General features: G+C 39.4%; 1 protein-coding gene across 1 annotated transcript; it reads left to right on the forward strand.

Moving 5' to 3' along the window:
• Positions 1-1,391: 1,391 nt before the first annotated feature.
• grin2ba (glutamate receptor, ionotropic, N-methyl D-aspartate 2B, genome duplicate a) lies at positions 1,392-27,947 on the forward strand. Its single transcript, XM_067370104.1, has 14 exons — positions 1,392-1,634; positions 17,823-17,966; positions 18,433-18,703; positions 18,770-18,962; positions 19,423-19,537; positions 19,671-19,879; positions 20,130-20,301; positions 22,361-22,514; positions 22,604-22,729; positions 23,335-23,564; positions 24,184-24,344; positions 24,464-24,651; positions 25,528-25,766; positions 25,911-27,947. The coding sequence occupies exons 1-14, from the start codon at positions 1,407-1,409 to the stop codon at positions 27,945-27,947; spliced, it is 4,467 nt and encodes a 1,488-aa protein (XP_067226205.1). The 5' UTR covers positions 1,392-1,406.
• The last annotated feature ends 40 nt before the right edge of the window (positions 27,948-27,987 follow it).

Below are 27,987 nucleotides of genomic sequence, written 5' to 3' on the forward strand. Positions count from 1 at the left end.
AAAATATAAAATATTGGGGGTCAAACAACATTGGACCCCGCTGACTTTCATTATATGGACAAGAATCACTGGGACGTTTTTGTGTTTGAGCGAGAATGATGGCAGGATCACTCGAGCTCCCCAGTGTCTTCTGACTATAATGACAGGCTGTCGGTGATTATCATTACAGCTGTTGTGTAACGTGGCTCTTGCAGTCGTACAGTGTGTAGGCGGCGTATCGTCCGAGTGGAGCGCCGTCAGGGGAGAGTTTATCTCATCCATATTAAACAGCCTGAAGACGCGCGACGCTCCCATCAAATATTGATCCGTGTGTGTCACAGACACCGGCTCGCGTCTGAACCCACACGCTCATCTGCTTCATCAGGAGATTTGAGGTGTGTTGTCCTCTGTCACAGGGCAGCTGAAGCCTGCTGCTGGCTTGATCTGTCCCTCTGCTGTTGTTTAGAAGCCTTTCTCTTTCATGTATTTTTTTATTTTATTTTTTATCTAAATTTCATCACCATGATTTTATTTTTTTCTCCTTTAGTTTACCTCATTTCAAAAACAAAACACTTTTTTTGTTTTGCCAAATAATTAAAATGAAACAGCTGAAAGTATTTGAATGAAAATCTATCTATCTATCTATCTATCTATCTATCTATCTATCTATCTATCTATCTATCTATCTATCTATCTATCTATCTATCTATCTATCTATCTATCTATCTATCTATCTATCTGTCAATCTATCTTTCTGTCCATCCGTTCATCCGTCTGTCAGTCTGTCTGTCCGTCCATCATGACATAAACAGACGCTTTGGTCAGAAGCGCTCAGTTTTCCGTTAAGCATGTTAAACGCGTTAAAAAGTTTCTCTTAAACAGAGAAACAGCCCATCCAGATTATATTATTATCACATTTTGTGTAATATTGTGAAGTTCAGGATTCTAGTCGTTTATCTGATTTCATTTCACAGTATTGATGTACGAATGATGGGCCTTATTTATGAAAGTTGTTTGTAAAGTCATTAGGTTTTTTCTAAAACAAGAGCCACAGTTAAAGAATGTGCTTTTTTTTCTCACAGGTTTTTCTCTCCTCCATCATGTCCATCTGCGTTTACCGTGGCTTAGCTCCACCCTCTCAGGAAAAGCGGGCGTGGCTTTGTCAGCCAGCCCCGCCCTCATTCCACTGGCCCCGCCCTTCGCTCTACCAGCTGTTTGCCGTGTGCCTGCTGCTGCTTCTGCCGGCGGCCGTCCAATCGCGGCGCGATCGGGGCGGAGGGGGCGTGGCCCACTACATCCCGTCATCGGTGGCTCAGTTCCCGCCCATATCCAAGCTGCTGCAGGGCCTGAGCATCGCAGTGGTGCTGGTGGGGAACTCCAGTGAGGTGGCGCTCGCCGGCACCCGCGACAAAGACGACTTCAGCCACATGCCGCTGGCGCCCAACGTAGAGATGCTCACCATGAACGAGACGGACCCCAAGAGCATCATCAAGAGCATCTGCGACCTGATGACGGAGCACTGGCTGCAGGGCGTGGTGTTCGGAGACGACACCGACCAGGAGGCCATCGCGCAGATCCTGGACTTCATCTCGGCACAGACGCACATCCCCATCCTGGGCGTGAAGGGAGGATCCTCCATGATCATGGCCGCTAAGGTACGCGCTGCTCTTAAACTTTTATTCCCTGTGGTGACGAGTGAAACGCTTCGCAAACAAGAACAAATGTAGGGCGGGGCTTGATTCTGTCTGTGGGGAATTGATTGGATGGTCGTGGTTTGCTATTGGTGGATCTCATGTGAGTGACAGGTTGCCCCGCCCTCATCATCAGAGAAGAGATGCTGATTCAAGATTATGAGGAACATGAATTCAACACAATAATGATGTGCACCGATAAATCATTTATAATAAACACTGCAGTATAAAAAAAGTACATTTTGATTTCACGCTGACTCGCATCCTAAAGAGTGCAGCACAGATGCATGATGGGAGAATGCGTGTGTGTGTGTGTGAGGATGATAATGATGATGAGCCGACAGACACACACAGAAAGCGATCAGGTCCTCGTCGTAAGCGCTGTGAGTCAGATCTGCGCCCACGCTCAGAGGACGCGCGCTTTAAACGCCTGTGAAATCACACCGTCTCTCGAAACACGCGGATGAAGATGAAGATGAAGAGCGGCTCAGCCCACGCTCAGCTGTCCAGCGGCTCTAACCGCGCGCAACCTTTACAATGTCAGGAAAATAACAGCGTTAATGTCGCAAAACTCTACAATTATGAAGCATAAAGCAGCTCTACAGGAGACCGTACTGATATTATTCACTAGATATACTCTATAGAGTTTAAGGGTCATTTCGTCCAAAACTCGTCACTTCACAAACCTGTGCACTTAAAAGAAGACATTTTGAGAAAGGTCTGTGAAATGAAAGTCAGTGTTCTTCAGCAAATCTTCTATTGTCTGAAGAAAGATGGACAGCCACACAGGTTTGAACGACATGAGGAACGACCCATTTTTGGGGGCGAACCATCCCTTTAAGCGGGACTGAGTGTGCTGAGAGATCCAGGTCTGGCTGTTTGAGTGTGATCACTGAGTCTTGTGACATGGACCACATGAAACCAGGTTTGATGGTTCTTCTCGTGAGCCCTGTGATGTTCTGCTGATCTTCTGCACCGAGGGGTCAGAGGTCAGACAGCACAACTTTCAGCCCAGAGAGAGAGAGAGTCTCACCTGTTTCTCCATCTCTCTCTCTCTCCGTGGCCTGGTTTAGATAGTATCAGTGTATCATGTGTGCTCCGCTTTAAAGACCAGAGAACTAGGACACATATTTAGGGCTCCTTCTCTCTCTCTCTCTGTGTTCGTCTTCACATCTCTCCGTCTGTTCGTCCTTCCTCCGTCCTGCTCTCCGTTCCTGCTGTCTGCTGATCATCACAGAGAGAAGAGAGAGAGAGAGACACGCTGAATGAGAGTACGAGTTGAGCTCAGTCAATTACCCAGAGTCCTGTGCCAAGATGCCTGCTGTCAGGACGCCACAATCTGTTACACACACACAGCAGTCACTGAGCAAGGAAGTCATGTGACCGCTCCTGCAGTTGTCATGTGTGTATGTTGTGCGATTGTGAACCGCAGCATCTCACGGTCACCTTCAGCACCTCATGTTCAGATTAATGTTTGTGAAATAAAAGCTGAAAAAGATGTTTTAGGGGCCGTTCGGTGGAATGGAAGAACTTCTTTCGACTTGAGCACCGTTTGTAGACGCATTTTCATCACTGCAAGACGTGCGAAGCTTGAGCGCAGTGTCATCTACTGTGTTTACATAGAAAAACACTGGAAAACAGACCCAAAGTCTGTGCTGCGAACAAAACTTCACTAAACGCGCCTGCCATCCAGTGATCACAATGAGCTTTGATACAAAGAGTCAGCTTTCAGATTCTGTCCGTTTAATCACCAAATTCAAGGAATAAAGATGTGGAAACATTAGCAAATTTTAGAGTGCAAAAAGGTAACCATAACTGTAATAACTAACAATCATTATTGATATCTATAGTGATAACTGTAACAATAACTTTAACGATAACTATAATAACTATAACAATAATGAATGATAACTATAACGATAACTGGCTCGGGTATTTTTTATTTTTTCAAACACTTTTGCGATGAGTTTTTCACCTGGTCGGAACCAAACCAGTGCAGAAATATTCTCTGGAGTTTGACTATCAATAATTATTAAAAAAAGCTGAAATTTTGATTCACGGTCAAAATGAGATATTTGCACCAAACACTAGGTGGTGCAATAACTTGAAAAAAACACAAAAACCTGAAAGCTGTAACTACGTAACCGTTAGTCCGATTGACTTGAAATTTGGCATGCAGTGTCTTGGTCCAAGGGGGCATGATAGTCTATGAGGACATTGGCGTATCTAAAAAAACATGGCCGCCATCGGCCAATGAAATCTGAGCACTTATTAGACAAGGTTAACGGAGGCCGATCGGAACGAAACTCAGTGGGCATGTTCGACTCATGGTCGTACAGGTCTGTAAGAATTTTGAAAGAAATCAGCCACTAGTTGGGGCTAACGGGTTTTACGCCTCAGTATTCACGTGGTGTTTCACAGATCCACGCAATATGCATATCATTTGATAGATCTCCTCATGCTGAACAACTTTGCCTCAAGAACCAATGCTGTCAATCAAATCGTTCATTTAAGTGAAAAACCTACTTTTGCAAACTAGTCCTAGGTTTTTTGCCTGATCGGAACAAAACCAGTGCAGGACAATTCTCTGGACTCTCTAGATCAATAATTATCAAAAAAAGTTTAACTTTACCCTTTGAGTCGCTATAACTGGGTCATTTAGAAAATGGGCGTGGCCAAATTTACTTAAAAGCCTTTAAAACCTAAACAAAAACTCAGAATTTCACCAAAATAACTTTATAACAAAATAGCAACTTTTATGTAGATTGGTCCATAGGTGGCGCTATAACAGTTTTTTTTAATGGTTTTGGTTGAAAATGTATAGAACTTTGGATGTGGTTGACTTATTTTCACGGGAGTCATGTTTTTAGACTCCGGAATCCTTGCCGAGTCCAACGATACCAAACATGTTAGGTTTCGCCTTATGGTTTGTGCTACGTTGTGATTTAGTGCTTAAAGAACTTTTGCAAATATCTTTGAAACTGTTACTCCGATCGAGACGAAACCAGCATAGAAAACACAGAACATAAGTTGATTAACAAACTGGCACTGCCCAAATGTCAAAATTATGATAGAAAGTGGCAAAAAAATCCAGTCAAAGTCTGTCATAGGTCATTTTTTATGCTCTCTTATATATAAGTGTCTATAACTTCAAAACGAAATGAGATATTTTCACCAAAATTGGCACACATTTGTATGGGCACACTCTGAGGACACCCAAAAAAAGTGGTGGAGATTGGGCAATAGATGGCGCTATAACTGTCAAAAAAACCTTTAAAAACCATATTTTTCCTTACTAGATTGCTTGTATCGGCTGAAATGGTCTTTTCTGTCTATGATCTAAATGTTTACATGCTTGCTGAATAAAATATAATACCTTTTTATGTGCTTAAAGGCCTTAAATGCTTGAACACCGATAAATGCTGCTTGCAGCTTTAATTATCCTTATAATTATAGTTATGGTTATCATAGTTAAAGTTATCTGACAACTATAATTATAACCATAACAATAACTATAACGAATACTATAACTCTAATATGATAACTATAACGTTAATTGTAACAATAAATATAATATATACTATTATAACTATTATAACTGCCGTTATTGTTTATATTTGTGGAGTGGACTCACTATTCACACTATCTTACGTTGTTTTTTAGAATTATTTGTTAAAAACTGAATCCTTACAGTTATTGTGAACGGGCCTCGACTTACACTGTATGGGAGTTGAGCTTCACCCTTTCGCAGTGGATTGTGGGACTGACAGTGGACCGGAGAAAGCGATGAAAGCACCGAATAATTGAGAAACGCTCAAGAAAATAACTTTGATGTTGGGGCAGTGATGTCTGTCTTGAACATGGAAAAATACTTTTACATGTTAGATGCTTAACGGTTGTTATTAATGCAAAAATCAGTCACTCATAATTCAGGAGCATTTTAGAATGTGACTGACAAGAGACATTCATGAGTGTGTGTGTGTGTGTGTGTCAGGATAGTCAGAGAAGCACAGCTGCCAAAGCAGTGTGTAGCCACAGTGTGACAGCGGAAGAACCGCATGTGTGTGTGTGTGTGTGTGATGAGTAGCTGTTAGATACATCACTTTCTATCTAATATGACTTTATCACTATATCATAGAGCACGTTTACATGCACACAGATATTCTGAGAACTCACAAAATGCAGCTTATTGAAATAACCCGGTTTACATGCGAACCAATAACCCCACAACACAAGTAAACCTCGTTCACAAGACTTTATTAATAATTCCCTTTATTTCCCGGTAGTGACGTCAAAATCATTCGTATAGACTCTGACTATTCCACTTGTTATGTCTGTTGTGATGTTAAATAAAGCATTACGGCTCATGTATTCTCCGCTCATGCAGTCACAGATACGGCACTTCTGCACGAGTTCAGAACACATTTATAATTCTTCAGGTCAAGAAAGAGTTTGAGTTTGTGATATATTTCCTCCTCCCCTACAGCGAAACACTCGCTCTGTTTGGATGCGCTTAAATCCACAGTATGGACACTTTCCTTTCATATAGCACACATGCGCACTTCAGCAAGCCACAGAACGCAGGTTCATGCATTTACATGGCAGGAGAAGTCAGGGTAAGAGACAAAAGTCTAGCTGTGTCCGTCATTGTAACAGCTGTGTAACGCATTCACATGACCACAGGCATTATTATGCTTATTAATCATGATCGGGGTAAGAGCGTGCATGTAAACGCACTCATAGTGTTTGTTATAGCAATGTCAAAATTGTCAATTTTAAGGTCATAAAAAGTCTTAAATATGTTAAATATCTATATTCAGCTTTTTCAAAATATTTTTGTCAAAATATAATAAATCATAACTATATATAACTACTATACTGTATATATATATATACAGTATATATAATTAAGTAATATTTTGACTCTTAAAAACATTTTTAAAAAGGCTGAAATGTGAGGTTTCAAATTTTTATAAAGCTTGTTTTTGTCAAAACATGATCATGATGTTCACTGTGTGACAGTCATGTGATCACCTGCGGCCAATCACATTCTCATATTGATTAAATAGTTAATGTTTACGAATCTGGTTTAGTCACTAATATTGTCTCTAATGATCTCGTTAAAATGAGCCAAATATTTAATTAAAAACTGAGAGTTAGAACAAGGTCAGCTCTAATTAAGCTATAAGGACTAATTACATGTCCATGACTTTAATTAGAGAATCCACAATATGTGTGACATAACGGAACAAAACACAAGAGAGCAAGAGCCATGTGAAGTCTTTATGAGCTGATCAATTAATGTACTTATATAGCCGACATTATATATATATAGCTGTGCTTATATATCCAACTTTATATATAGAGCTGTGCGATACTTATATATCCAACTTTATATAGAGAGCTGCGATACTTATATATCCGACATTATATATAGAGCTGTGCGATACTTATATATCCAACTTTATATATAGAGCTGTGCAATACTTATATATCCAACTTTATATATAGAGCTGTGCAATACTTATATATCCGACTTTATATATAGAGCTGTACGATACTTATATATCCAACTTTATATATAGAGCTGTGCGATACTTATATATCCAACTTTATATATAGAGCTGTGCGATACTTATATATCCGACTTTATATATAGAGCTGTGCGATACTTATATATCCGACTTTATATATAGAGCTGTGCGATACTTATATATCCAACTTTATATATAGAGCTGTGCGATACTTATATATCCAACTTTATATATAGAGCTGTGAGATACTTATATATCCAACTTTATATATAGAGCTGTGCGATACTTATATATCCAACTTTATATATAGAGCTGTGAGATACTTATATATCCAACTTTATATATAGAGCTGTGAGATACTTATATATCCAACTTTATATAGAGAGCTGTGCGATACTTATATATCCAACTTTATATATAGAGCTGTGAGATACTTATATATCCAACTTTATATATAGAGCTGTGCGATACTTATATATCCAACTTTATATATAGAGCTGTGCGATACTTATATATCCAACTTTATATATAGAGCTGTGCGATACTTATATATCCAACTTTATATATAGAGCTGTGAGATACTTATATATCCAACTTTATATATAGAGCTGTGAGATACTTATATATCCAACTTTATATAGAGAGCTGTGTGATACTTATATATCCAACTTTATATATAGAGCTGTGAGATACTTATATATCCAACTTTATATATAGAGCTGTGCGATACTTATATATCCAACTTTATATATAGAGCTGTGCGATACTTATATATCCAACTTTATATATAGAGCTGTGCGATACTTATATATCCAACTTTATATATAGAGCTGTGAGATACTTATATATCCAACTTTATATATAGAGCTGTGAGATACTTATATATCCAACTTTATATATAGAGCTGTGCGATACTTATATATCCAACTTTATATATAGAGCTGTGCGATACTTATATATCCAACTTTATATATAGAGCTGTGCGATACTTATATATCCGACTTTATATATAGAGCTGTGCGATACTTATATATCCAACTTTATATATAGAGCTGTGCGATACTTATATATCCAACTTTATATATAGAGCTGTGCGATACTTATATATCCAACTTTATATATAGAGCTGTGCGATACTTATATATCCAACTTTATATATAGAGCTGTGCGATACTTATATATCCAACTTTATATATAGAGCTGTGCAATACTTATATATCCAACTTTATATATAGAGCTGTGCGATACTTATATATCCAACTTTATATATAGAGCTGTGCGATACTTATATATCCAACTTTATATATAGAGCTGTGAGATACTTATATATCCAACTTTATATATAGAGCTGTGAGATACTTATATATCCAACTTTATATATAGAGCTGTGCGATACTTATATATCCAACTTTATATATAGAGCTGTGAGATACTTATATATCCAACTTTATATATAGAGCTGTGAGATACTTATATATCCAACTTTATATAGAGAGCTGTGCGATACTTATATATCTGACTTTATATAGAGAGCTGTGATACTTATATATCCGACATTATATATAGAGCTGTGCGATACTTATATATCCGGCTTTATATACAGAGCTGTGAGATACTTATATATCCAACTTTATATATAGAGCTGTGAGATACTTATATATCCAACTTTATATATAGATCTGTGCGATACTTATATATCCAACTTTATATATAGAGCTGTGAGATACTTATATATCCAACTTTATATATAGAGCTGTGTGATACTTATATATCCGACATTATATATAGAGCTGTGCTTATATATATGACTTTATATATAGAGAGCTGTACATACTTATATATCCAACTTCATAGAGAGCTGTGCGATACTTATATATCCAACTTCATAGAGAGCTGTGCGATACTTATATATCCAACTTCATAGAGAGCTGTGCTTATATATATGACTTTATATATAGAGAGCTGTGTGATACTTATATATCCAACTTTATATATGGAGCTGTGCTTATATATATGACTTTATATATAGAGAGCTGTGTGATACTTATATATCCAACTTTATATAAGATCTCAAAGAAATAGAAGTCACTGAAAATTCTTCAAGACATATAATATGGAGCTGTGCTTATATATATATATGACTTTATATAAAGAGAGCTGTACATACTTATATATCCAACTTTATATATGGAGCTGTGCTTATATATATGACTTTATATATAGAGAACTGTGCGATACTTATATATCCGACATTATATATAGAGCTGTGCTTATATATATGACTTTATATATAGAGAGCTGTGCGATACTTATATATCCAACTTTATATATAGAGCTGTGCGATACTTATATATCCAACTTTATATATAGAGCTGTGAGATACTTATATATCCAACTTTATATATAGAGCTGTGCGATACTTATATATCCAACTTTATATATAGAGCTGTGCGATACTTATATATCCAACTTTATATATAGAGCTGTGCGATACTTATATATCCGACTTTATATATAGAGCTGTGCGATACTTATATATCCAACTTTATATATAGAGCTGTGCGATACTTATATATCCAACTTTATATATAGAGCTGTGCGATACTTATATATCCAACTTTATATATAGAGCTGTGCGATACTTATATATCCAACTTTATATATAGAGCTGTGAGATACTTATATATCCAACTTTATATAGAGAGCTGTGAGATACTTATATATCCAACTTTATATAGAGAGCTGTGCGATACTTATATATCCAACTTTATATATAGAGCTGTGAGATACTTATATATCCAACTTTATATATAGAGCTGTGCGATACTTATATATCCAACTTTATATATAGAGCTGTGCGATACTTATATATCCAACTTTATATATAGAGCTGTGCGATACTTATATATCCAACTTTATATATAGAGCTGTGAGATACTTATATATCCAACTTTATATATAGAGCTGTGAGATACTTATATATCCAACTTTATATAGAGAGCTGTGCGATACTTATATATCCAACTTTATATATAGAGCTGTGAGATACTTATATATCCAACTTTATATATAGAGCTGTGCGATACTTATATATCCAACTTTATATATAGAGCTGTGCGATACTTATATATCCAACTTTATATATAGAGCTGTGCGATACTTATATATCCAACTTTATATATAGAGCTGTGAGATACTTATATATCCAACTTTATATATAGAGCTGTGAGATACTTATATATCCAACTTTATATATAGAGCTGTGCGATACTTATATATCCAACTTTATATATAGAGCTGTGCGATACTTATATATCCAACTTTATATATAGAGCTGTGCGATACTTATATATCCAACTTTATATATAGAGCTGTGAGATACTTATATATCCAACTTTATATATAGAGCTGTGAGATACTTATATATCCAACTTTATATAGAGAGCTGTGCGATACTTATATATCCAACTTTATATATAGAGCTGTGAGATACTTATATATCCAACTTTATATATAGAGCTGTGCGATACTTATATATCCAACTTTATATATAGAGCTGTGCGATACTTATATATCCAACTTTATATATAGAGCTGTGCGATACTTATATATCCAACTTTATATATAGAGCTGTGAGATACTTATATATCCAACTTTATATATAGAGCTGTGAGATACTTATATATCCGACTTTATATATAGAGCTGTGCGATACTTATATATCCAACTTTATATATAGAGCTGTGCGATACTTATATATCCAACTTTATATATAGAGCTGTGCGATACTTATATATCCAACTTTATATATAGAGCTGTGCAATACTTATATATCCAACTTTATATATAGAGCTGTGCGATACTTATATATCCAACTTTATATATAGAGCTGTGCGATACTTATATATCCAACTTTATATATAGAGCTGTGAGATACTTATATATCCAACTTTATATATAGAGCTGTGAGATACTTATATATCCAACTTTATATATAGAGCTGTGCGATACTTATATATCCAACTTTATATATAGAGCTGTGAGATACTTATATATCCAACTTTATATATAGAGCTGTGCGATACTTATATATCCAACTTTATATAGAGAGCTGTGCGATACTTATATATCTGACTTTATATTTAGAGCTGTGCGATACTTATATATCCGACATTATATATAGAGCTATGCGATACTTATATATCCAACTTTATATATAGAGCTGTGCGATACTTATATATCCAACTTTATATATAGAGCTGTGAGATACTTATATATCCAACTTTATATATAGAGCTGTGAGATACTTATATATCCAACTTTATATATAGAGCTGTGCGATACTTATATATCCAACTTTATATATAGAGCTGTGAGATACTTATATATCCAACTTTATATATAGAGCTGTGCGATACTTATATATCCAACTTTATATATAGAGCTGTGCGATACTTATATATCCAACTTTATATACAGAGCTGTGCTTATATATATGACTTTATATAGAGAGCTGTACATACTTATATATCCAACTTTATATACAGAGCTGTGCTTATATATATGACTTTATATAGAGAGCTGTACATACTTATATATCCAACTTTATATACAGAGCTGTGAGATACTTATATATCCAACTTTATATATAGAGCTGTGAGATACTTATATATCCAACTTTATATATAGATAGAGCTGTGCTTATATATCCGACATTATATATAGAGCTGTGCTTATATATATGACTTTATATATAGAGAGCTGTACATACTTATATATCCAACTTCATAGAGAGCTGTGCGATACTTATATATCCAACTTCATAGAGAGCTGTGCGATACTTATATATCCAACTTCATAGAGAGCTGTGCTTATATATATGACTTTATATATAGAGAGCTGTGTGATACTTATATATCCAACTTTATATATGGAGCTGTGCTTATATATATGACTTTATATATAGAGAGCTGTGTGATACTTATATATCCAACTTTATATAAGATCTCAAAGAAATTGAAGTCACTGAAAATTCTTCAAGACATATAATATGGAGCTGTGCTTATATATATATATGACTTTATATAAAGAGAGCTGTACATACTTATATATCCAACTTCATAGAGAGCTGTGCGATACTTATATATCCAACTTTATATAGAGAGCTGCAATACTTATATATCCAACTTCATAGAGAGCTGTGCTTATATATATGACTTTATATATAGAAAGCTGTGTGATACTTATATATCCAACTTTATATATGGAGCTGTGCTTATATATATGACTTTATATATAGAGAGCTGTGCGATACTTATATATCCAACTTTATATATGGAGCTGTGCTTATATATATGACTTTATATATAGAGAGCTGTGCGATACTTATATATCCGACATTATATATAGAGCTGTGCTTATATATATGACTTTATATATAGAGAGCTGTGCGATACTTATATATCCGACATTATATATAGAGCTGTGCTTATATATATGACTTTATATATAGAGCTGTGCGATACTTATATATCTGACATTATATATGGAGCTGTGCTTATATATATGACTTTATATATAGAGAGCTGTACATACTTATATATCCAACTTTATATATAGAGCTGTGCGATACTTATATATCCAACTTTATATATGGAGCTGTGCTTATATAAAAATGACTTTATATATAGAGAGCTGTGTGATACTTATGTATCCAACTTTATATATGGAGCTGTGCTTATATATATATGACTTTATATACAGAGAGCTGTGTGATACTTATATATACAACTTTATATATATAGAGCTGTGCTTATATATATGACTTTATATATAGAGAGCTGTACATACTTATATATCCAACTTTATATATAGAGCTGTGAGATACTAATATATCCAACTTTATAAATAGAGCAGTGCGATACTTATATATCCGACATTATATATAGAGCTGTGCTTATATATATGACTTTATATAGAGAGAGCTGTACATACTTATATATCCAACTTTATATATAGAGCTGTGCGATACTTATATATCCAACTTTATATATAGAGCAGTGTGATATTTATATATCCGACATTATATATAGAGCTGTGCTTATATATATGACTTTATATAGAGAGAGCTGTACATACTTATATATCCAACTTCATAGAGAGCTGTGCGATACTTATATATCCAACTTTATATATGGAGCTGTGCTTATATATATATGACTTTATATATAGAGAGCTGTGTGATACTTATATATCCAACTTTATATATGGAGCTGTGCTTATATATATTACTTTATATAGAGAGAGCTGTGTGATACTTGTATATCCAACTTTATATATATAGAGCTGTGCTTATATATATGACTTTATATAGAGAGAGCTGTGTGATACTTATATATCCAACTTTATATATATAGAGCTGTGCTTATATATATGACTTTATATATAGAGAGCTGTGTGATACTTATATATCCAACTTTATATATGGAGCTGTGCTTATATATATATGACTTTATATATAGAGAGCTGTACATACTTATATATCCAACTTCATAGAGAGCTGTGCGATACTTATATATCCAACTTTATATAGAGAGCTGCAATACTTATATATCCAACTTCATAGAGAGCTGTGCTTATATATATGACTTTATATAGAGAGCTGCAATACTTATATATCCAACTTCATAGAGAGCTGTGCTTATATATATGACTTTATATATAGAAAGCTGTGTGATACTTATATATCCAACTTTATATATGGAGCTGTGCTTATATATATGACTTTATATATGGAGCTGTGCTTATATATATGACTTTATATATAGAGAGCTGTGCGATACTTATATATCCAACTTTATATATGGAGCTGTGCTTATATATATGACTTTATATATAGAGAGCTGTGCGATACTTATATATCCGACATTATATATAGAGCTGTGCTTATATATATGACTTTATATATAGAGAGCTGTGCGATACTTATATATCCGACATTATATATAGAGCTGTGCTTATATATATGACTTTATATATAGAGCTGTGCAATACTTATATATCTGACATTATATATGGAGCTGTGCTTATATATATGACTTTATATAGAGAGAGCTGTACATACTTATATATCCAACTATATATATAGAGCTGTGCGATACTTATATATCCAACTTTATATATGGAGCTGTGCTTATATATATGACCTTATATATAGAGAGCTGTGCGATACTTATATATCCAACTTTATATATGGAGCTGTGCTTATATATATGACTTTATATATAGAGAGCTGTGCAATACTTATATATCCGACATTATATATATAGAGCTGTGCGATACTTATATATCCGACATTATATATAGAGCTGTGCTTATATATCCAACTTTATATAGAGAGCTGTGCGATACTTATATATCCAACTTTATATATGGAGCTGTGCGAAACTTATATATCCAACATTATATATAGAGCTGTGCTTATATATATGACTTTATATATAGAGCTGTGCGATACTTATATATCCGACATTATATATGGAGCTGTGCTTATATATATGACTTTATATATAGAGAGCTGTGTGATACTTATATATCCAACTTTATATATAGAGCTGTGCGATACTTATATATCCAACTTTATATATAGAGCTGTGCGATACTTATATATCCAACTTTATATATAGAGCTGTGCGATACTTATATATCCAACTTTATATATAGAGCTGTGCGATACTTATATATCCAACTTTATATATAGAGCAGTGCGATACTTATATATCCGACATTATATATAGAGCTGTGTGTTACTTATATATCCAACTTTATATATGGAGCTGTGCTTATATATATGACTTTATATATAGAGAGCTGTGTGATACTTATATATCCGACATTATATATTGAGCTGTGTGATATATATCCAACTTTATATATAGAGCTGTGTGACACTTATATATCCAACTTTATATATAGAGCTGTGCGATACTTATATATCCAACTTTATATATAGAGCTGTGAGATACTTATATATCTGACTTTATATAGAGAGCTGTGCGATACTTATATATCCAACTTTATATATAGAGCTGTGAGATACTTATATATCTGACTTTATATAGAGAGCTGTGCGATACTTATATATCCAACTTTATATATAGAGCTATGCGATACTTATATATCCAACTTTATATATAGAGCTGTGTGATACTTATATATCTGACTTTATATAGAGAGCTGTGCGATACTTATATATCCAACTTTATATATAGAGCTGTGCGATACTTATATATCCAACTTTATAAATAGAGCTGTGCGATACGTATATATCCAACTTTATATATAGAGCTGTGAGATACTTATATATCCAACTTTATAAATAGAGCTGTGCGATACGTATATATCCAACTTTATATATAGAGAGCTGTACATACCTATATATCCGACATTATATATAGAGCTGTGCGTTACTTATATATCCAACTTTATATATGGAGCTGTGCTTATATATATGACTTTATATATAAAGAGCTGTGTGATACTTATATATCCGACATTATATATTGAGCTGTGTGATATATATCCAACTTTATATATAGAGCTGTGTGACACTTATATATCCAACTTTATATATAGAGCTGTGCGATACTTATATATCCAACTTTATATATAGAGCTGTGAGATACTTATATATCTGACTTTATATAGAGAGCTGTGCGATACTTATATATCCAACTTTATATATAGAGCTGTGAGATACTTATATATCTGATTTTATATAGAGAGCTGTGCGATACTTATATATCCAACTTTATATATAGAGCTATGCGATACTTATATATCCAACTTTATATATAGAGCTGTGTGATACTTATATATCTGACTTTATATAGAGAGCTGTGCGATACTTATATATCCAACTTTATATATAGAGCTGTGCGATACTTATATATCCAACTTTATAAATAGAGCTGTGCGATACTTATATATCTGACTTTATATAGAGAGCTGCGATACTTATATATCCGACATTATATATAGAGCTGTGCGATACTTATATATCCAACTTTATATATAGAGCTGTGCGATACGTATATATCCAACTTTATATATAGAGCTGTGAGATACTTATATATCCAACTTTATAAATAGAGCTGTGCGATACGTATATATCCAACTTTATATATAGAGAGCTGTACATACTTATATATCTGAATTTATATATAGAGCTGTGTGACACTTATATATCCAACTTTATATATAGAGCTGTGCGATACTTATATATCTGACTTTATATATAGAGCTGTGCGATACGTATATATCCAACTTTATATAGAGAGAGCTGTACATACTTATATATCTGAATTTATATATAGAGCTGTGTGACACTTATATATCCAACTTTATATATAGAGCTGTGAGATACTTATATATCCAACTTTATATAGAGAGCTGTGCGATACTTATATATCCAACTTTATATATAGAGCTGTGCGGTACTTATATATCCAACTTTATATATAGAGCTGTGCGATACTTATATATCCAACTTTATATATAGAGCTGTGTGATACTTATATATCCAACTTTATATATAGAGCTATGCGATACTTATATATCCAACTTTATATATAGAGCTGTGAGATACTTATATATCTGACTTTATATTGAGAGCTGTGCGATACTTATATATCCAACTTTATATATAGAGCTGTGCGATACTTATATATCCAACTTTATAAATAGAGCTGTGCGATACTTATATATCTGACTTTATATAGAGAGCTGCGATACTTATATATCCGACATTATATATAGAGCTGTGCGATACTTATATATCCAACTTTATAAATAGAGCTGTGCGATACTTATATATCCGACTTTATATAGAGAGAGCTGTACATACTTATATATCTGAATTTATATATAGAGCTGTGTGACACATATATCCAACTTTATATATAGAGCTGTGAGATACTTATATATCCAACTTTATATATAGAGCTGTGCGATACTTATATATCCAACTTTATATATAGAGCTGTGCGATACTTATATATCCAACTTTATATATAGAGCTGTGCGATACTTATATATCCAACTTTATATATAGAGCTGTGCAATACTTATATATCCAACTTTATATATAGAGCTGTGCGATACTTATATATCTGACTTTATATATAGAGCTGTGCGATACTTATATATCCAACTTTATATATAGAGCTGTGCAATACTTATATATCCAACTTTATATATATCTGACTTTATATAGAGAGCTGTGCGATACGTCAGCATTTTTATATAAGAACACATTTATGTCAAATACTTTAAATCACCAATAAATCACTTCATTGATTTCAATCTTCCATCTGAATCAGACCTGTATTCTGTGACTGCCTCTAAAAATACCATGAAATATGTGATTTGTAAACGGATAAAAACAGAGGGATTCCATCTGAGATATTTTGATTGTATTTGTGACTCGCTGAATGCTGCAGCAGTGAGACATGATGATCCAGAGAGAGAGAGACAGGTGGTGTGTGCTGTATGTGTCTGTTCTCACGAACAGCACGACAGATCAACCTGTGTGAAAACCACCCTGTCTGTCTCTCCACAGGACGACAGCTCCATGTTCTTTCAGTTCGGGCCCTCCATCGAGCAGCAGGCGTCCGTCATGCTCAACATCATGGAGGAATATGACTGGTACATCTTCTCCATAGTTACCACATACTACCCCGGTTACCAGGACTTTGTTACCAAGGTAACTCACACAGACACACGCACTCACCAGACACTGATGTGTGTCTTTAACACTTTGGGTTTGTCAAAAACACGCAAGGACAAGCACTGGGATAATATGATATCAGCAGTCACAGATATTTGCATTCGGACAGGATGAGATTTTGCATAAAACAGCGGGTGATTTGCTTTGGAATTTGTACAAAGGTTGAGTGTGGCCATGGGTTCGAGTCACATGTCTACCTTAAATGCAGTGTAATTAGCCTTGGAGAAAAGCATCTGCCAAATGCATAAATGTAAATGTTTTATTGCTAAAATAATGGCAATTGGTAATCACATCCAGTTGGGCGGTCGAATACGCAAAAGTTAAAATATTTTGACTCATCCAAAGCTCGAATCAGATCACAAAATTGTATTGACTGACCATCAAACTAACCCTTCAGTAATGCACAGCAGCTCTGTTGATTGTTTCGATGTGTGAACCTCAGATCCGCAGCACCATCGAGAACAGTTTTGTGGGCTGGGAGCTGGAGGAGGTGCTGCTGCTGGACATGTCCGTGGACGACGGAGACGCCAAGATCCAGAACCAGCTGAAGAAGCTGCAGAGCCCCGTCATCCTGCTCTACTCCACCAAAGAGGAGGCCAACGTCATCTTCGAGGTGGCGCATTCTGTGGGCCTGACGGGATACGGATACACCTGGATCGTGCCGTCTCTGGTGGCGGGCGACGCCGACCACATCCCGCCCGAGTTTCCCACAGGTGCGTGTCGAGGCTCACAGTTGATGAGGAGGACGGTGCGGATCTCTGACGCTTGTGTCTCTGCAGGCATGATCTCGGTGTCCTACGACGAGTGGGACTACGGGCTGGAGGCGCGCGTGCGGGACGGTGTGGCTGTGATCGCGTCGGCCACCTCCACCATGATGATCGACCGCGGGCCGCACACGCTGCTGAAGTCCGAGTGCCACGGGGCGCCGGACAAGAAGAGCCAGATCACGGGCAGCAACAACGAGGTGCTCAGGTGAGACTCGTGTTCGTATGGCTGCTGAATAATCCATTCTTAACATGCCCCGTCATTTACCGTCTGTGTGTGCATCATGAAACCTGATGCAATGTTTTTTGAAAATGTAAAAATGCAGAAAGTTTTCTGCAAAGGATTAGGGTTAGGAGTAGGGGAGAGAATATACAAATCATTACGCCTCTTTCTAGTCCTGATAAATGTGTGTGTGTGGTTTCTCAGTGTGTGCTACAGAGCAGCTTGTTTTATGCAGAGGTCTCTCTCTCTCTCTCTCATGATGATGTTTCCATAGTAACACGGGGAGGAGTTTGGAAGCTGCAGTGGTTGTGGTTGCCATAACTGCACAATACATATGCCACACATCCCCCTCAACAATGAAGCTATAAAACATCAATACATACTGACAGACTGATAGATAGATAGATATTATCTCAGATGACACGTGTGTGTGTGTGTTTGACAGGTATCTGATGAACGTGACGTTTGAGGGCCGTAATCTCTCCTTCAGTGAGGACGGGTATCAGATGCACCCCAAACTGGTGATCATCCTGCTGGACAAGGACAGACAGTGGGACAGAGTAAGGCTCGTGACGTGAATGACATCAAACGCCCGTCAGCTGTTGGTTTTACTGCCTCTCTGTCATGTGACTGATGTCCACGTCTGTGTGTGTGTGTGTGTGTGTGTGTGTGTGTGTGTGTGTGTGTGCGCAGGTGGGTAAGTGGGAGAACGGCTCTCTGAGCATGAAGTATCACGTGTGGCCGCGCTTCGAGCTGTACTCCGGGACGGAGAACCGTGAGGACGATCATCTGTCCATCGTCACGCTGGAGGAGGCGCCGTTTGTGATCGTGGAGGACGTGGATCCGCTCAGCGGGACCTGCATGAGGAACACGGTTCCCTGCCGAAAGCAGCTCAAAACAATGTAAACACACACTCGTCTTCTGATCGTCTCACCCTGTTTCTGTGGCTGTTGTAGTGGTCTTTTAAAGCCCTTTCTGATCATCCTAAAACCAGCTAGAAATGGACAAAATAATCTCAGTATATCACGTAAAATAAAATAAAACACACCAATAATCTATAAATACATACATTCATTATAGTGTTCATTAATATAACTGCAGGTTGTTTATGGTTAATGTTTCTATCTATCTATCTATCTATCTATCTGTCAGTAATCAGACGCGTGAACCTGCGGTCTACATCAAGCGCTGCTGTAAAGGTTTCTGTATCGACATCCTGAAGAAGATCGCCAAGTCTGTGAAGTTCACGTACGATCTTTATCTGGTGACCAACGGCAAACACGGCAAGAAGATCAACGGCACGTGGAACGGGATGGTGGGGGAGGTACGGCTCAGTGTTTCAGATCAATTATAAATGAAGTAAAGAGTCATTATCACTGTTCTGTGTGTGTGTTTGGGTTACTATTTATAATTAACTGTCTATAAAAATAATCAAAGTGTGTGTGTTTGTGTGTGTGGTGTCCCCATTTAGATAGCAGTGTGTGTGTGTGTGTGTGAGAGAGTGTAAGAGTGTGTGTGTGTGTGTGTGTGTGTGTGAGAGTGTGTGTGTGAGTGTAAGAGTGCGTGAATGAAAGAGTGTGTGTGCTAAAAAAATGTTCATAGTTTCAATCTACATTTCACAAACTGCCATCCCATCAAAACACACACACACACACACACACACACACACACACACACACACACACACACTCTTTGGTGCCCCAGTTTAGTCATGTGAAGCAAAGTTCAGGTATTCAGAGCTAAATTTACCAACAGACAGAGAGACAGACGGAAAGACAGACAGAAGGAGAGAGAGACAGTGTGATAACCCACTTACTGTCTGTTGTTGATCTAGAATCTCTCGTCTCTTCTCACACATGAATCTCTGCTGCTTCATGTCTTCATGTCTCTCCTCATGTCAACATAGTGCAGCTATGAATGCTGGGAATGAAGTTAACCTACCTCTCGAAGTGTGCGTGTGATGTGTATTTAGGTGATTTTTTAATAGTGTTCACATATAGTGGTGGGCGATAAATCAATAGACATTTGGGATTATCATTTCTATCACAGATATGTTCATGTGTGTCATCAGTTTATCCTTTGCATGTGTTTTGAAGCCTTGACAGTTCAAAGTACACCAGACATTATTAAGAAGCTGCACCGATCAGGCATGACATCATGAGCACTGACAGGTGAAGTGAATGACACTGATCATCTCTTCATCACAGCACCTGTTAGTGGGTGGATATATTAGGCAGCAAGTGAACATTTTGTCCTCAATGTTGATGTGTTAAAAGCAGGAGAAATGGGCAAGAGTAAGGATTTGAGCGAGTTTGACAAGGAACAAATTGTGATGCTAGATGACCGGGTCAGAGTATCTCCAAAACTGCAGCTCTTGTGGGGTGTTCCCGGTCTGCAGTGGTCAGGATCTATCAAAAGTGCTCCAAGGAAGGAACAGTGGTGAACCGGAGACAGGGTCATGGGCGGCCGAGGCTCATTGAAGGCTGGCCCGTGTGGTCCGATCCAACAGACGAGCTCCTGTAGCTAAAACTGCTCCAGAAGTTAATGCTGGTTCTGATAGAAAGGTGTCAGAATACACAGAGCATCAGTTTGTTGCGTATGGAGCTGCAGACCAGTCCATGCTGACCCCTGTCCACCGCCAAAAGAGCCAACAGTGGACACGTGACATCAGAACTGGACCACGGAGCAATGGAAGAAGGTGGCCTGGTCTGATGAATCACGTTTACATCACGTGGATGGCCGGGTGCGTGTGCGTCTCTTACCTGGGGAACACATGGCACCAGGATGCACTATGGGAAGAAGGCGAGCCGGCGGAGGCAGTGTGATGCTTTGGGCAATGTTCTGCTGGGAAACCTTGGGTCCTGCCATCCATGTGGATGTTACTGTGACACGTACCACCTACCTAAGCATTGTTGAGACCATGTACAGCCGTTCATGGAAACAGTATTCCCTGGTGGCTGTGGCTCTTTCAGCAGGATAATGCACAAAAATGGTTCAGGAATGGTTTGAGGAGCACAACAATGAGTTTGAGGTGTTGACTCGGCCTCCAAATTCCCCAGATCTCAATCCAATGGAGCATCTGTGGGATGTGCTGAACAAACAAGTCCGATCCATGGAGGATCCACCTCACAACTTACAGGACTTGAAGGATCTGCTGCTAACATCTTGGTGCAGATCCCACAGCACACCTTCAGGGGTCTAGAGGAGTCCATGCCTCCACGGGTCAGGGCTGTTTTGGCAGCAACACAATATTAGGAAGGTGGTCATAATGTTATGCCTGATTGGTGTATATGTGTACAGATGTTGGTGAAGTTTAATGTGCTTGCGAGTATCCTGACGGGACGAGGTGTCTGTCTGTCTTTTATCTGTCTGTCTGTCTGCAGGTGGTGCTGAAGAACGCTCACATGGCCGTCGGCTCGCTGACCATCAACGAGGAGAGGTCAGAGGTCATCGATTTCTCTGTGCCCTTCATAGAGACGGGCATCAGCGTCATGGTCTCGCGGAGCAACGGCACCGTCTCTCCGTCTGCGTTCCTCGGTGAGACACTCGGCTCCGGCTCTGTCTGCCCCTCCGTCTGTCTGTCTGTGTTGCCGTGTGACACGTCTGTCTCTGTTCTCCGTCCACAGAGCCCTTCAGTGCTGACGTCTGGATCATGATGTTCGTCATGCTGCTGCTGGTTTCTGCCATCGCCGTCTTCGTGTTCGAGTACTTCAGTCCCGTGGGCTACAACCGCTGTCTCGCTGACGGCCGAGGTGAGACACGCCTTCCGTCTGCAGATATGAGCGCATCGCTGGCAAATAGCTCTTTCCTGGGAGTCATTCATTATTAACTGTAATTTCCAGAACTTTAGTGACATGCAGTTCTTCTCATTATGATGAGGATGACGATGCATCTGGATGGTATTTCTTACAGCTGAAACATAATGGAGAAAAGTATATAGAAATGATAGAAATTGCTATTTACACTATAGGTAGCCGTAACACTTCTCCTTTGTTGAAAACAGGTTTATAAGCGATTCTCATTACAAATCTGGTGAAATGGCTGGCATATGTTGCCTAAAATCCCATTATCAGAGACACAAACCCATGGAAGAGCATTTACCATGAACTATGTAAACACTGTTGGCATGTTGACATCGGTCTAATTTGAATCAGTTCTACCAAATGGCAGACAAAACGGAGCCAAAATACCATAGATTTTGATTGGACACACAAGCTTTGACGCCCACAATAGAAGATATAGGAAGTTTTTTTCTCCTTCCATTTGAAGTGTGATCTTATTTGTTCTGCTGTCAGCATCGTTTTTCTCCTCCTCCCCGCCAATGATGGAGTGGTTTGTGTTGTTTCTCTGCTCTCAGAGGCCGGAGGGCCATCGTTCACCGTTGGGAAGGCCATCTGGCTGCTCTGGGGTTTGGTCTTCAATAACTCTGTCCCCGTGCAGAACCCCAGAGGAACCACCAGCAAGATCATGGTGTCCGTATGGGCCTTCTTTGCTGTGATTTTCCTGGCCAGCTATACAGCCAACCTGGCCGCTTTCATGATTCAGGAAGAGTACGTGGACCAGGTGTCAGGGCTCAGCGACAAAAAGGTGCTTTAATCCTCATCTTGTGTTCTGGTCATTTTGAGTTTTTCCTGAAAATGCTAGTTAATGTTATCGCATTGGACTAAAACTGCTCGCACAGGGTGTAGCAACTTCAAAAAACATTTTTAATAATCATTGTACTTTGTTACACTTGTGGTGTTCTGGGTCAAAAATGTTCCGCCTACAAAAAACTGCTTATAAATCTCACTTTATTTGTCAACTTGTTTTCTTTCAATTAGCACAGGTTTTGTTTCTTTTCAGATCTTACTGATTGCAGGCCTCATTGATGTGAGCCGATATGCTTTCGTTTTTTAAGGTGAATAAGCTTGAGGAGCATAAGCTCGGATCAGTGAGGCCTACGATCAATCAGTTCAAAAAAGAAACACAAAACCTGTACTAATTGAACGAAAAAGAAGATTAAATCCAAAAAGATTAAATCCAATATTTGGTGATAATATAGCATAATGAGAACTTTACAAACCATTTAAAAGGCGGGTCATTTTTGACCCGGAACACCAAATAAAGGATTTTCAGCACAGCTAGACAATATAAACGTTTAGGTTCAGAGAGCTTGATGCTCAGTCTGTCTATTCTCTCACTCTTGGGCTGTTGGTATTGTCTTTAGTTTCAGAGACCCAACGATTTCTCCCCGCCGTTTCGCTTTGGGACGGTGCCGAACGGCAGCACTGAGAGAAATATCCGCAATAACTACAGAGAGATGCACTCATACATGATCAAATTCCACCAGCGCAATGTGGACGAAGCTCTGTACAGTCTGAAAACAGGGTGAGGCGTAGGAAAACCAGCTAATAAGCTCCTATTACTTATTAATGAAAAATATTATCCATGTAGAAATGCTACTGTGGGTTCAGAATGCTCTGAGTGTCTGGTGTTTTTAATCACAGGAAACTGGATGCGTTCATTTACGATGCTGCGGTGTTGAATTACATGGCGGGACGAGACGAGGGCTGTAAGCTGGTCACCATCGGCTCTGGGAAAGTGTTCGCTTCCACCGGCTACGGCATCGCCATCCAGAAAGAATCGGGCTGGAAGAGACAGGTGGACCTTGCCATCCTGCAGCTCTTTGGAGACGGTACAGACACTCACACACTAGTCTCTGTAGACTTGAGTTCTGCTTATTCCGTACGTGGAGATGACCAAATTGACATTTAATTTTGTACAACTGCTCATGTTGACTCATCAGATAAACAATGTTCTGCCAACTGGTTTAGTAGTAAAAAAAAAAAAAAAAATCATGCAACCCTTAGTCACTATGTTTTCATGCACTCCAGAAAATTGCTTATAGCGAAAAATCTGTTATAGACAAGAAAGCAGTTTTTGCATGTCAGCGGCATGTTCTCAAAGTGTTAGTTCCCCCCAGTTCACCTCATTGGCTCTGACTTGAGCTTCCGTTTACTATATTAGAGTCATATAAGTGCGTTGATGTTAATGTGTTTGTTAATCTTTATTGTCCTGGTAAAAAGATGTCTATTAAGCTCAGCTCTTGTTATAACTGGATGGCATTCACATTTCAAGTGTATTTAGTTTCAGAAATGATGTTTGCGTTTTGTAAGTCTCATTGTTTTATTGACCATAGTTGTAACTGAGAACGTTCTGCAGACATTGTTAAATATTGTTCTGTGAAGGAGCTCATCACAAAGTCTCTCTTCTGAAAGCTCCTTGACATTCATCATTGCTTTTGCCTTCTGCACTTGTATGGCTTTTAAGTTTGGAATTTTGTTTCTGTCTTCCCTGGGAGTAAATCCTGGGTCCTATTTTTAACAGATTTATATGACATAGGAGCAAGATAGTCCTCATGCTTTCTGTCTTGTTTGATCTTTTGATCTGGTCTCACCTTAGAATCCTGCATTTTTCTGCCAGCGGCTGTGAGCTGCTCACCTGAGCTTTTGTTGCAAATACAAACCAACCACAAACCAGTAACCCTTTATATTATGTGTGTGTGTCTCAGGTGATATGGAGGAGTTGGAGGCTCTCTGGCTCACCGGGATCTGCCATCACGAGAAGAATGAAGTGATGAGCAGTCAGCTGGATGTGGACAATATGGCAGGCGTGTTCTACATGCTGGGAGCCGCCATGGCTCTCTCGCTTATCACCTTCATCGCCGAACACGTCTTCTATTGGCACCTGCGCTTCTGCTTCATGGGCGTGTGCTCTGGGAAACCAGGGCTCACCTACACCATCAGCAGGGTAATTACACATGCTTACACAACACATGCTGAAGATGAGAATCAAAGCTTAGCATGTTTAACACTTTACTAGCATGAATTAGCATGATAGACATACGGGAAGATAGTGTCTCTGAACACTGAAATTTCTCTCTTCCTCTCTCAGGAGATTTACAGCTGCATTCATGGAGTTGAAATCGAAGAGAAGAGTTCAGCGCTGAATTCACCCTCCGCTACCATGAACAACACCCACTCAAACATTCTGCGTCTGCTGCGCACCGCCAAGAACATGGCATCTCTCTCCGGGGTCAACGGTTCTCCGCACAGCGCGCTCGACTTCATCCGCCGGGAGTCCTCTGTGTACGACATCAGCGAGCACCGCCGCAGCCTGGCCGGACACTCAGACTGCAAGGCCCCGTACCTCCCCGAGGACAACATGTTCAGCGACTACATCAATGAGGTGGAGCGCACCTTCGGCAACCTGCACCTGAAGGACAGCAACCTGTACCAGGATCACTATCTGCACCACCACGGAGGCTCAACCCTGGGGCTGACAGGGCCGCCACCCAACCGGCCCCACAGCCTGGGATCCAGCAGTTCTCTGGAGGGTGGCATGTTTGACTGCGACAGCCTGGGCGGTGGCGGCGGCGTGGCCCCGATCTTCAGCACCCAGCCGCGTTCTGCGCTGACCCATAGGAACATGAGCAAATTCGACCTGCTGCAGAGCCAGACTCCTCCGTCTGGGCCAGGCTTGAAGCAGGGGTTGGCCGACCTGTACGGAAAGTTCTCCTTTAAAGGCGGAGCATCCAGTTCGGGATATATTGCAGGGCATGACCGGTACTGCAGTGGAGCCGATGACGGAAACATCCGTTCTGATGTGTCAGACATTTCCACTCATACTGTGACCTACGGCAATCTGGAGGGCAATGCTAAGAAGCGGAAGCAGTACAGAGACAGTCTGAAGAAGCGGCCCGCGTCAGCAAAGTCCCGCCGCGAACTCGATGAGCTGGAGCTAGGATACCGCCGCCGCCAGCACCACGGCCATCACCATCATCACCACGGGCATCGCTCCGCCTCTCCTCCGTCTGAGCGCAAGCGAGGCAGCCGTGTGAACTCTTCCTCGTACTTGTTACAGGACAAGGAAAGCCTGAGGGATTTCTACCTGGACCAGTTCCGGCCCAAAGAAGGCGTCCCGCAGTGGGAGCACGTGGATCTTACGGATGGTCCCAGTGGGGGAGGTGGAGGCAACTGCACCAGCCTGGTGTCAGTGGACGACTTCTTGAAGAGTAAACCCAAGAAGCCGGACAGCAAGAGCGAGTGGGAATGTCGCACCTGTCGCGCCAGCAGTGCTGGTAGCAAGCAGACGGCCCTGCACACAGGCGGGACGGGCTACTGTGTGGCAGGTGGAGGTGTCGGGAGCAGTCGCCCCAGTTCAGCCACTTGCATGCGGTGCGAAGCCTGCAAGAAGTCGGGCAACCTGTACGACATCAGCGAGGACAGTAACCACCTGTTGGAGCAACTGACGCCGGCGCAGCGTCGCAGGGCTTTCAGCGGTAAACCGCTACGCCGGCAACATTCCTATGACACCTTTGTGGACCTGCAGAGGGAAGAGTTGGGTGTGCCGCTGGGGTTCGGTGGGGCCGGAGCGCTGCCCCTTCCGCCCCGCAGTGTCAGCCTCAAGGAGAGGGAGCGCTGCATGGACCCCTCCAGTCCCTTCGCACATATATTTGAGGATGCGGACCGAGACCCGCTGTTCTATGGTGGTCTAGAGAGGGGAAAGAGCACGGGAACACCATTTGGATTGTTCCCTCAGCGGCGCTCGGTTGGGGAGAGGGATCAGAGAGACAGAGGTCTCATGGAGGGGCCAGCTCACTCCTTATCCAAATCCCTCTACCCCGACCGAACCGACCACAACCCCTTCATCCCTACGTTCGGAGACGACCAGTGTCTGTTGCATGGTGGCAAGTCCTACTACGTGACTAAGCAGCAGCAGGGCGATATGCGCGGCCCCATGGGCACAACCTCTTTCCTGCCGGCGTCGGCCGCCTCAGGAGTCATGTCTAACTTGGCTCCACGCTTCCCTGCGGAGTTGTGCATGGGGAACCACCACACCAGCAAGCTCAGTCTCGGTCCGCCTCGACCGTTCAACGGCAGCAACGGACACGTGTACGAGAAACTCTCCAGCATAGAGTCCGACGTGTGAGAAAGGGAGAGGAGCGCGCGATAAGGGACAGGCAAACATT

Source organism: Chanodichthys erythropterus, chromosome 3, assembly GCF_024489055.1.
Source record: "Chanodichthys erythropterus isolate Z2021 chromosome 3, ASM2448905v1, whole genome shotgun sequence".
In the NCBI taxonomy this organism is placed as follows: Eukaryota; Metazoa; Chordata; class Actinopteri; order Cypriniformes; family Xenocyprididae; genus Chanodichthys; species Chanodichthys erythropterus.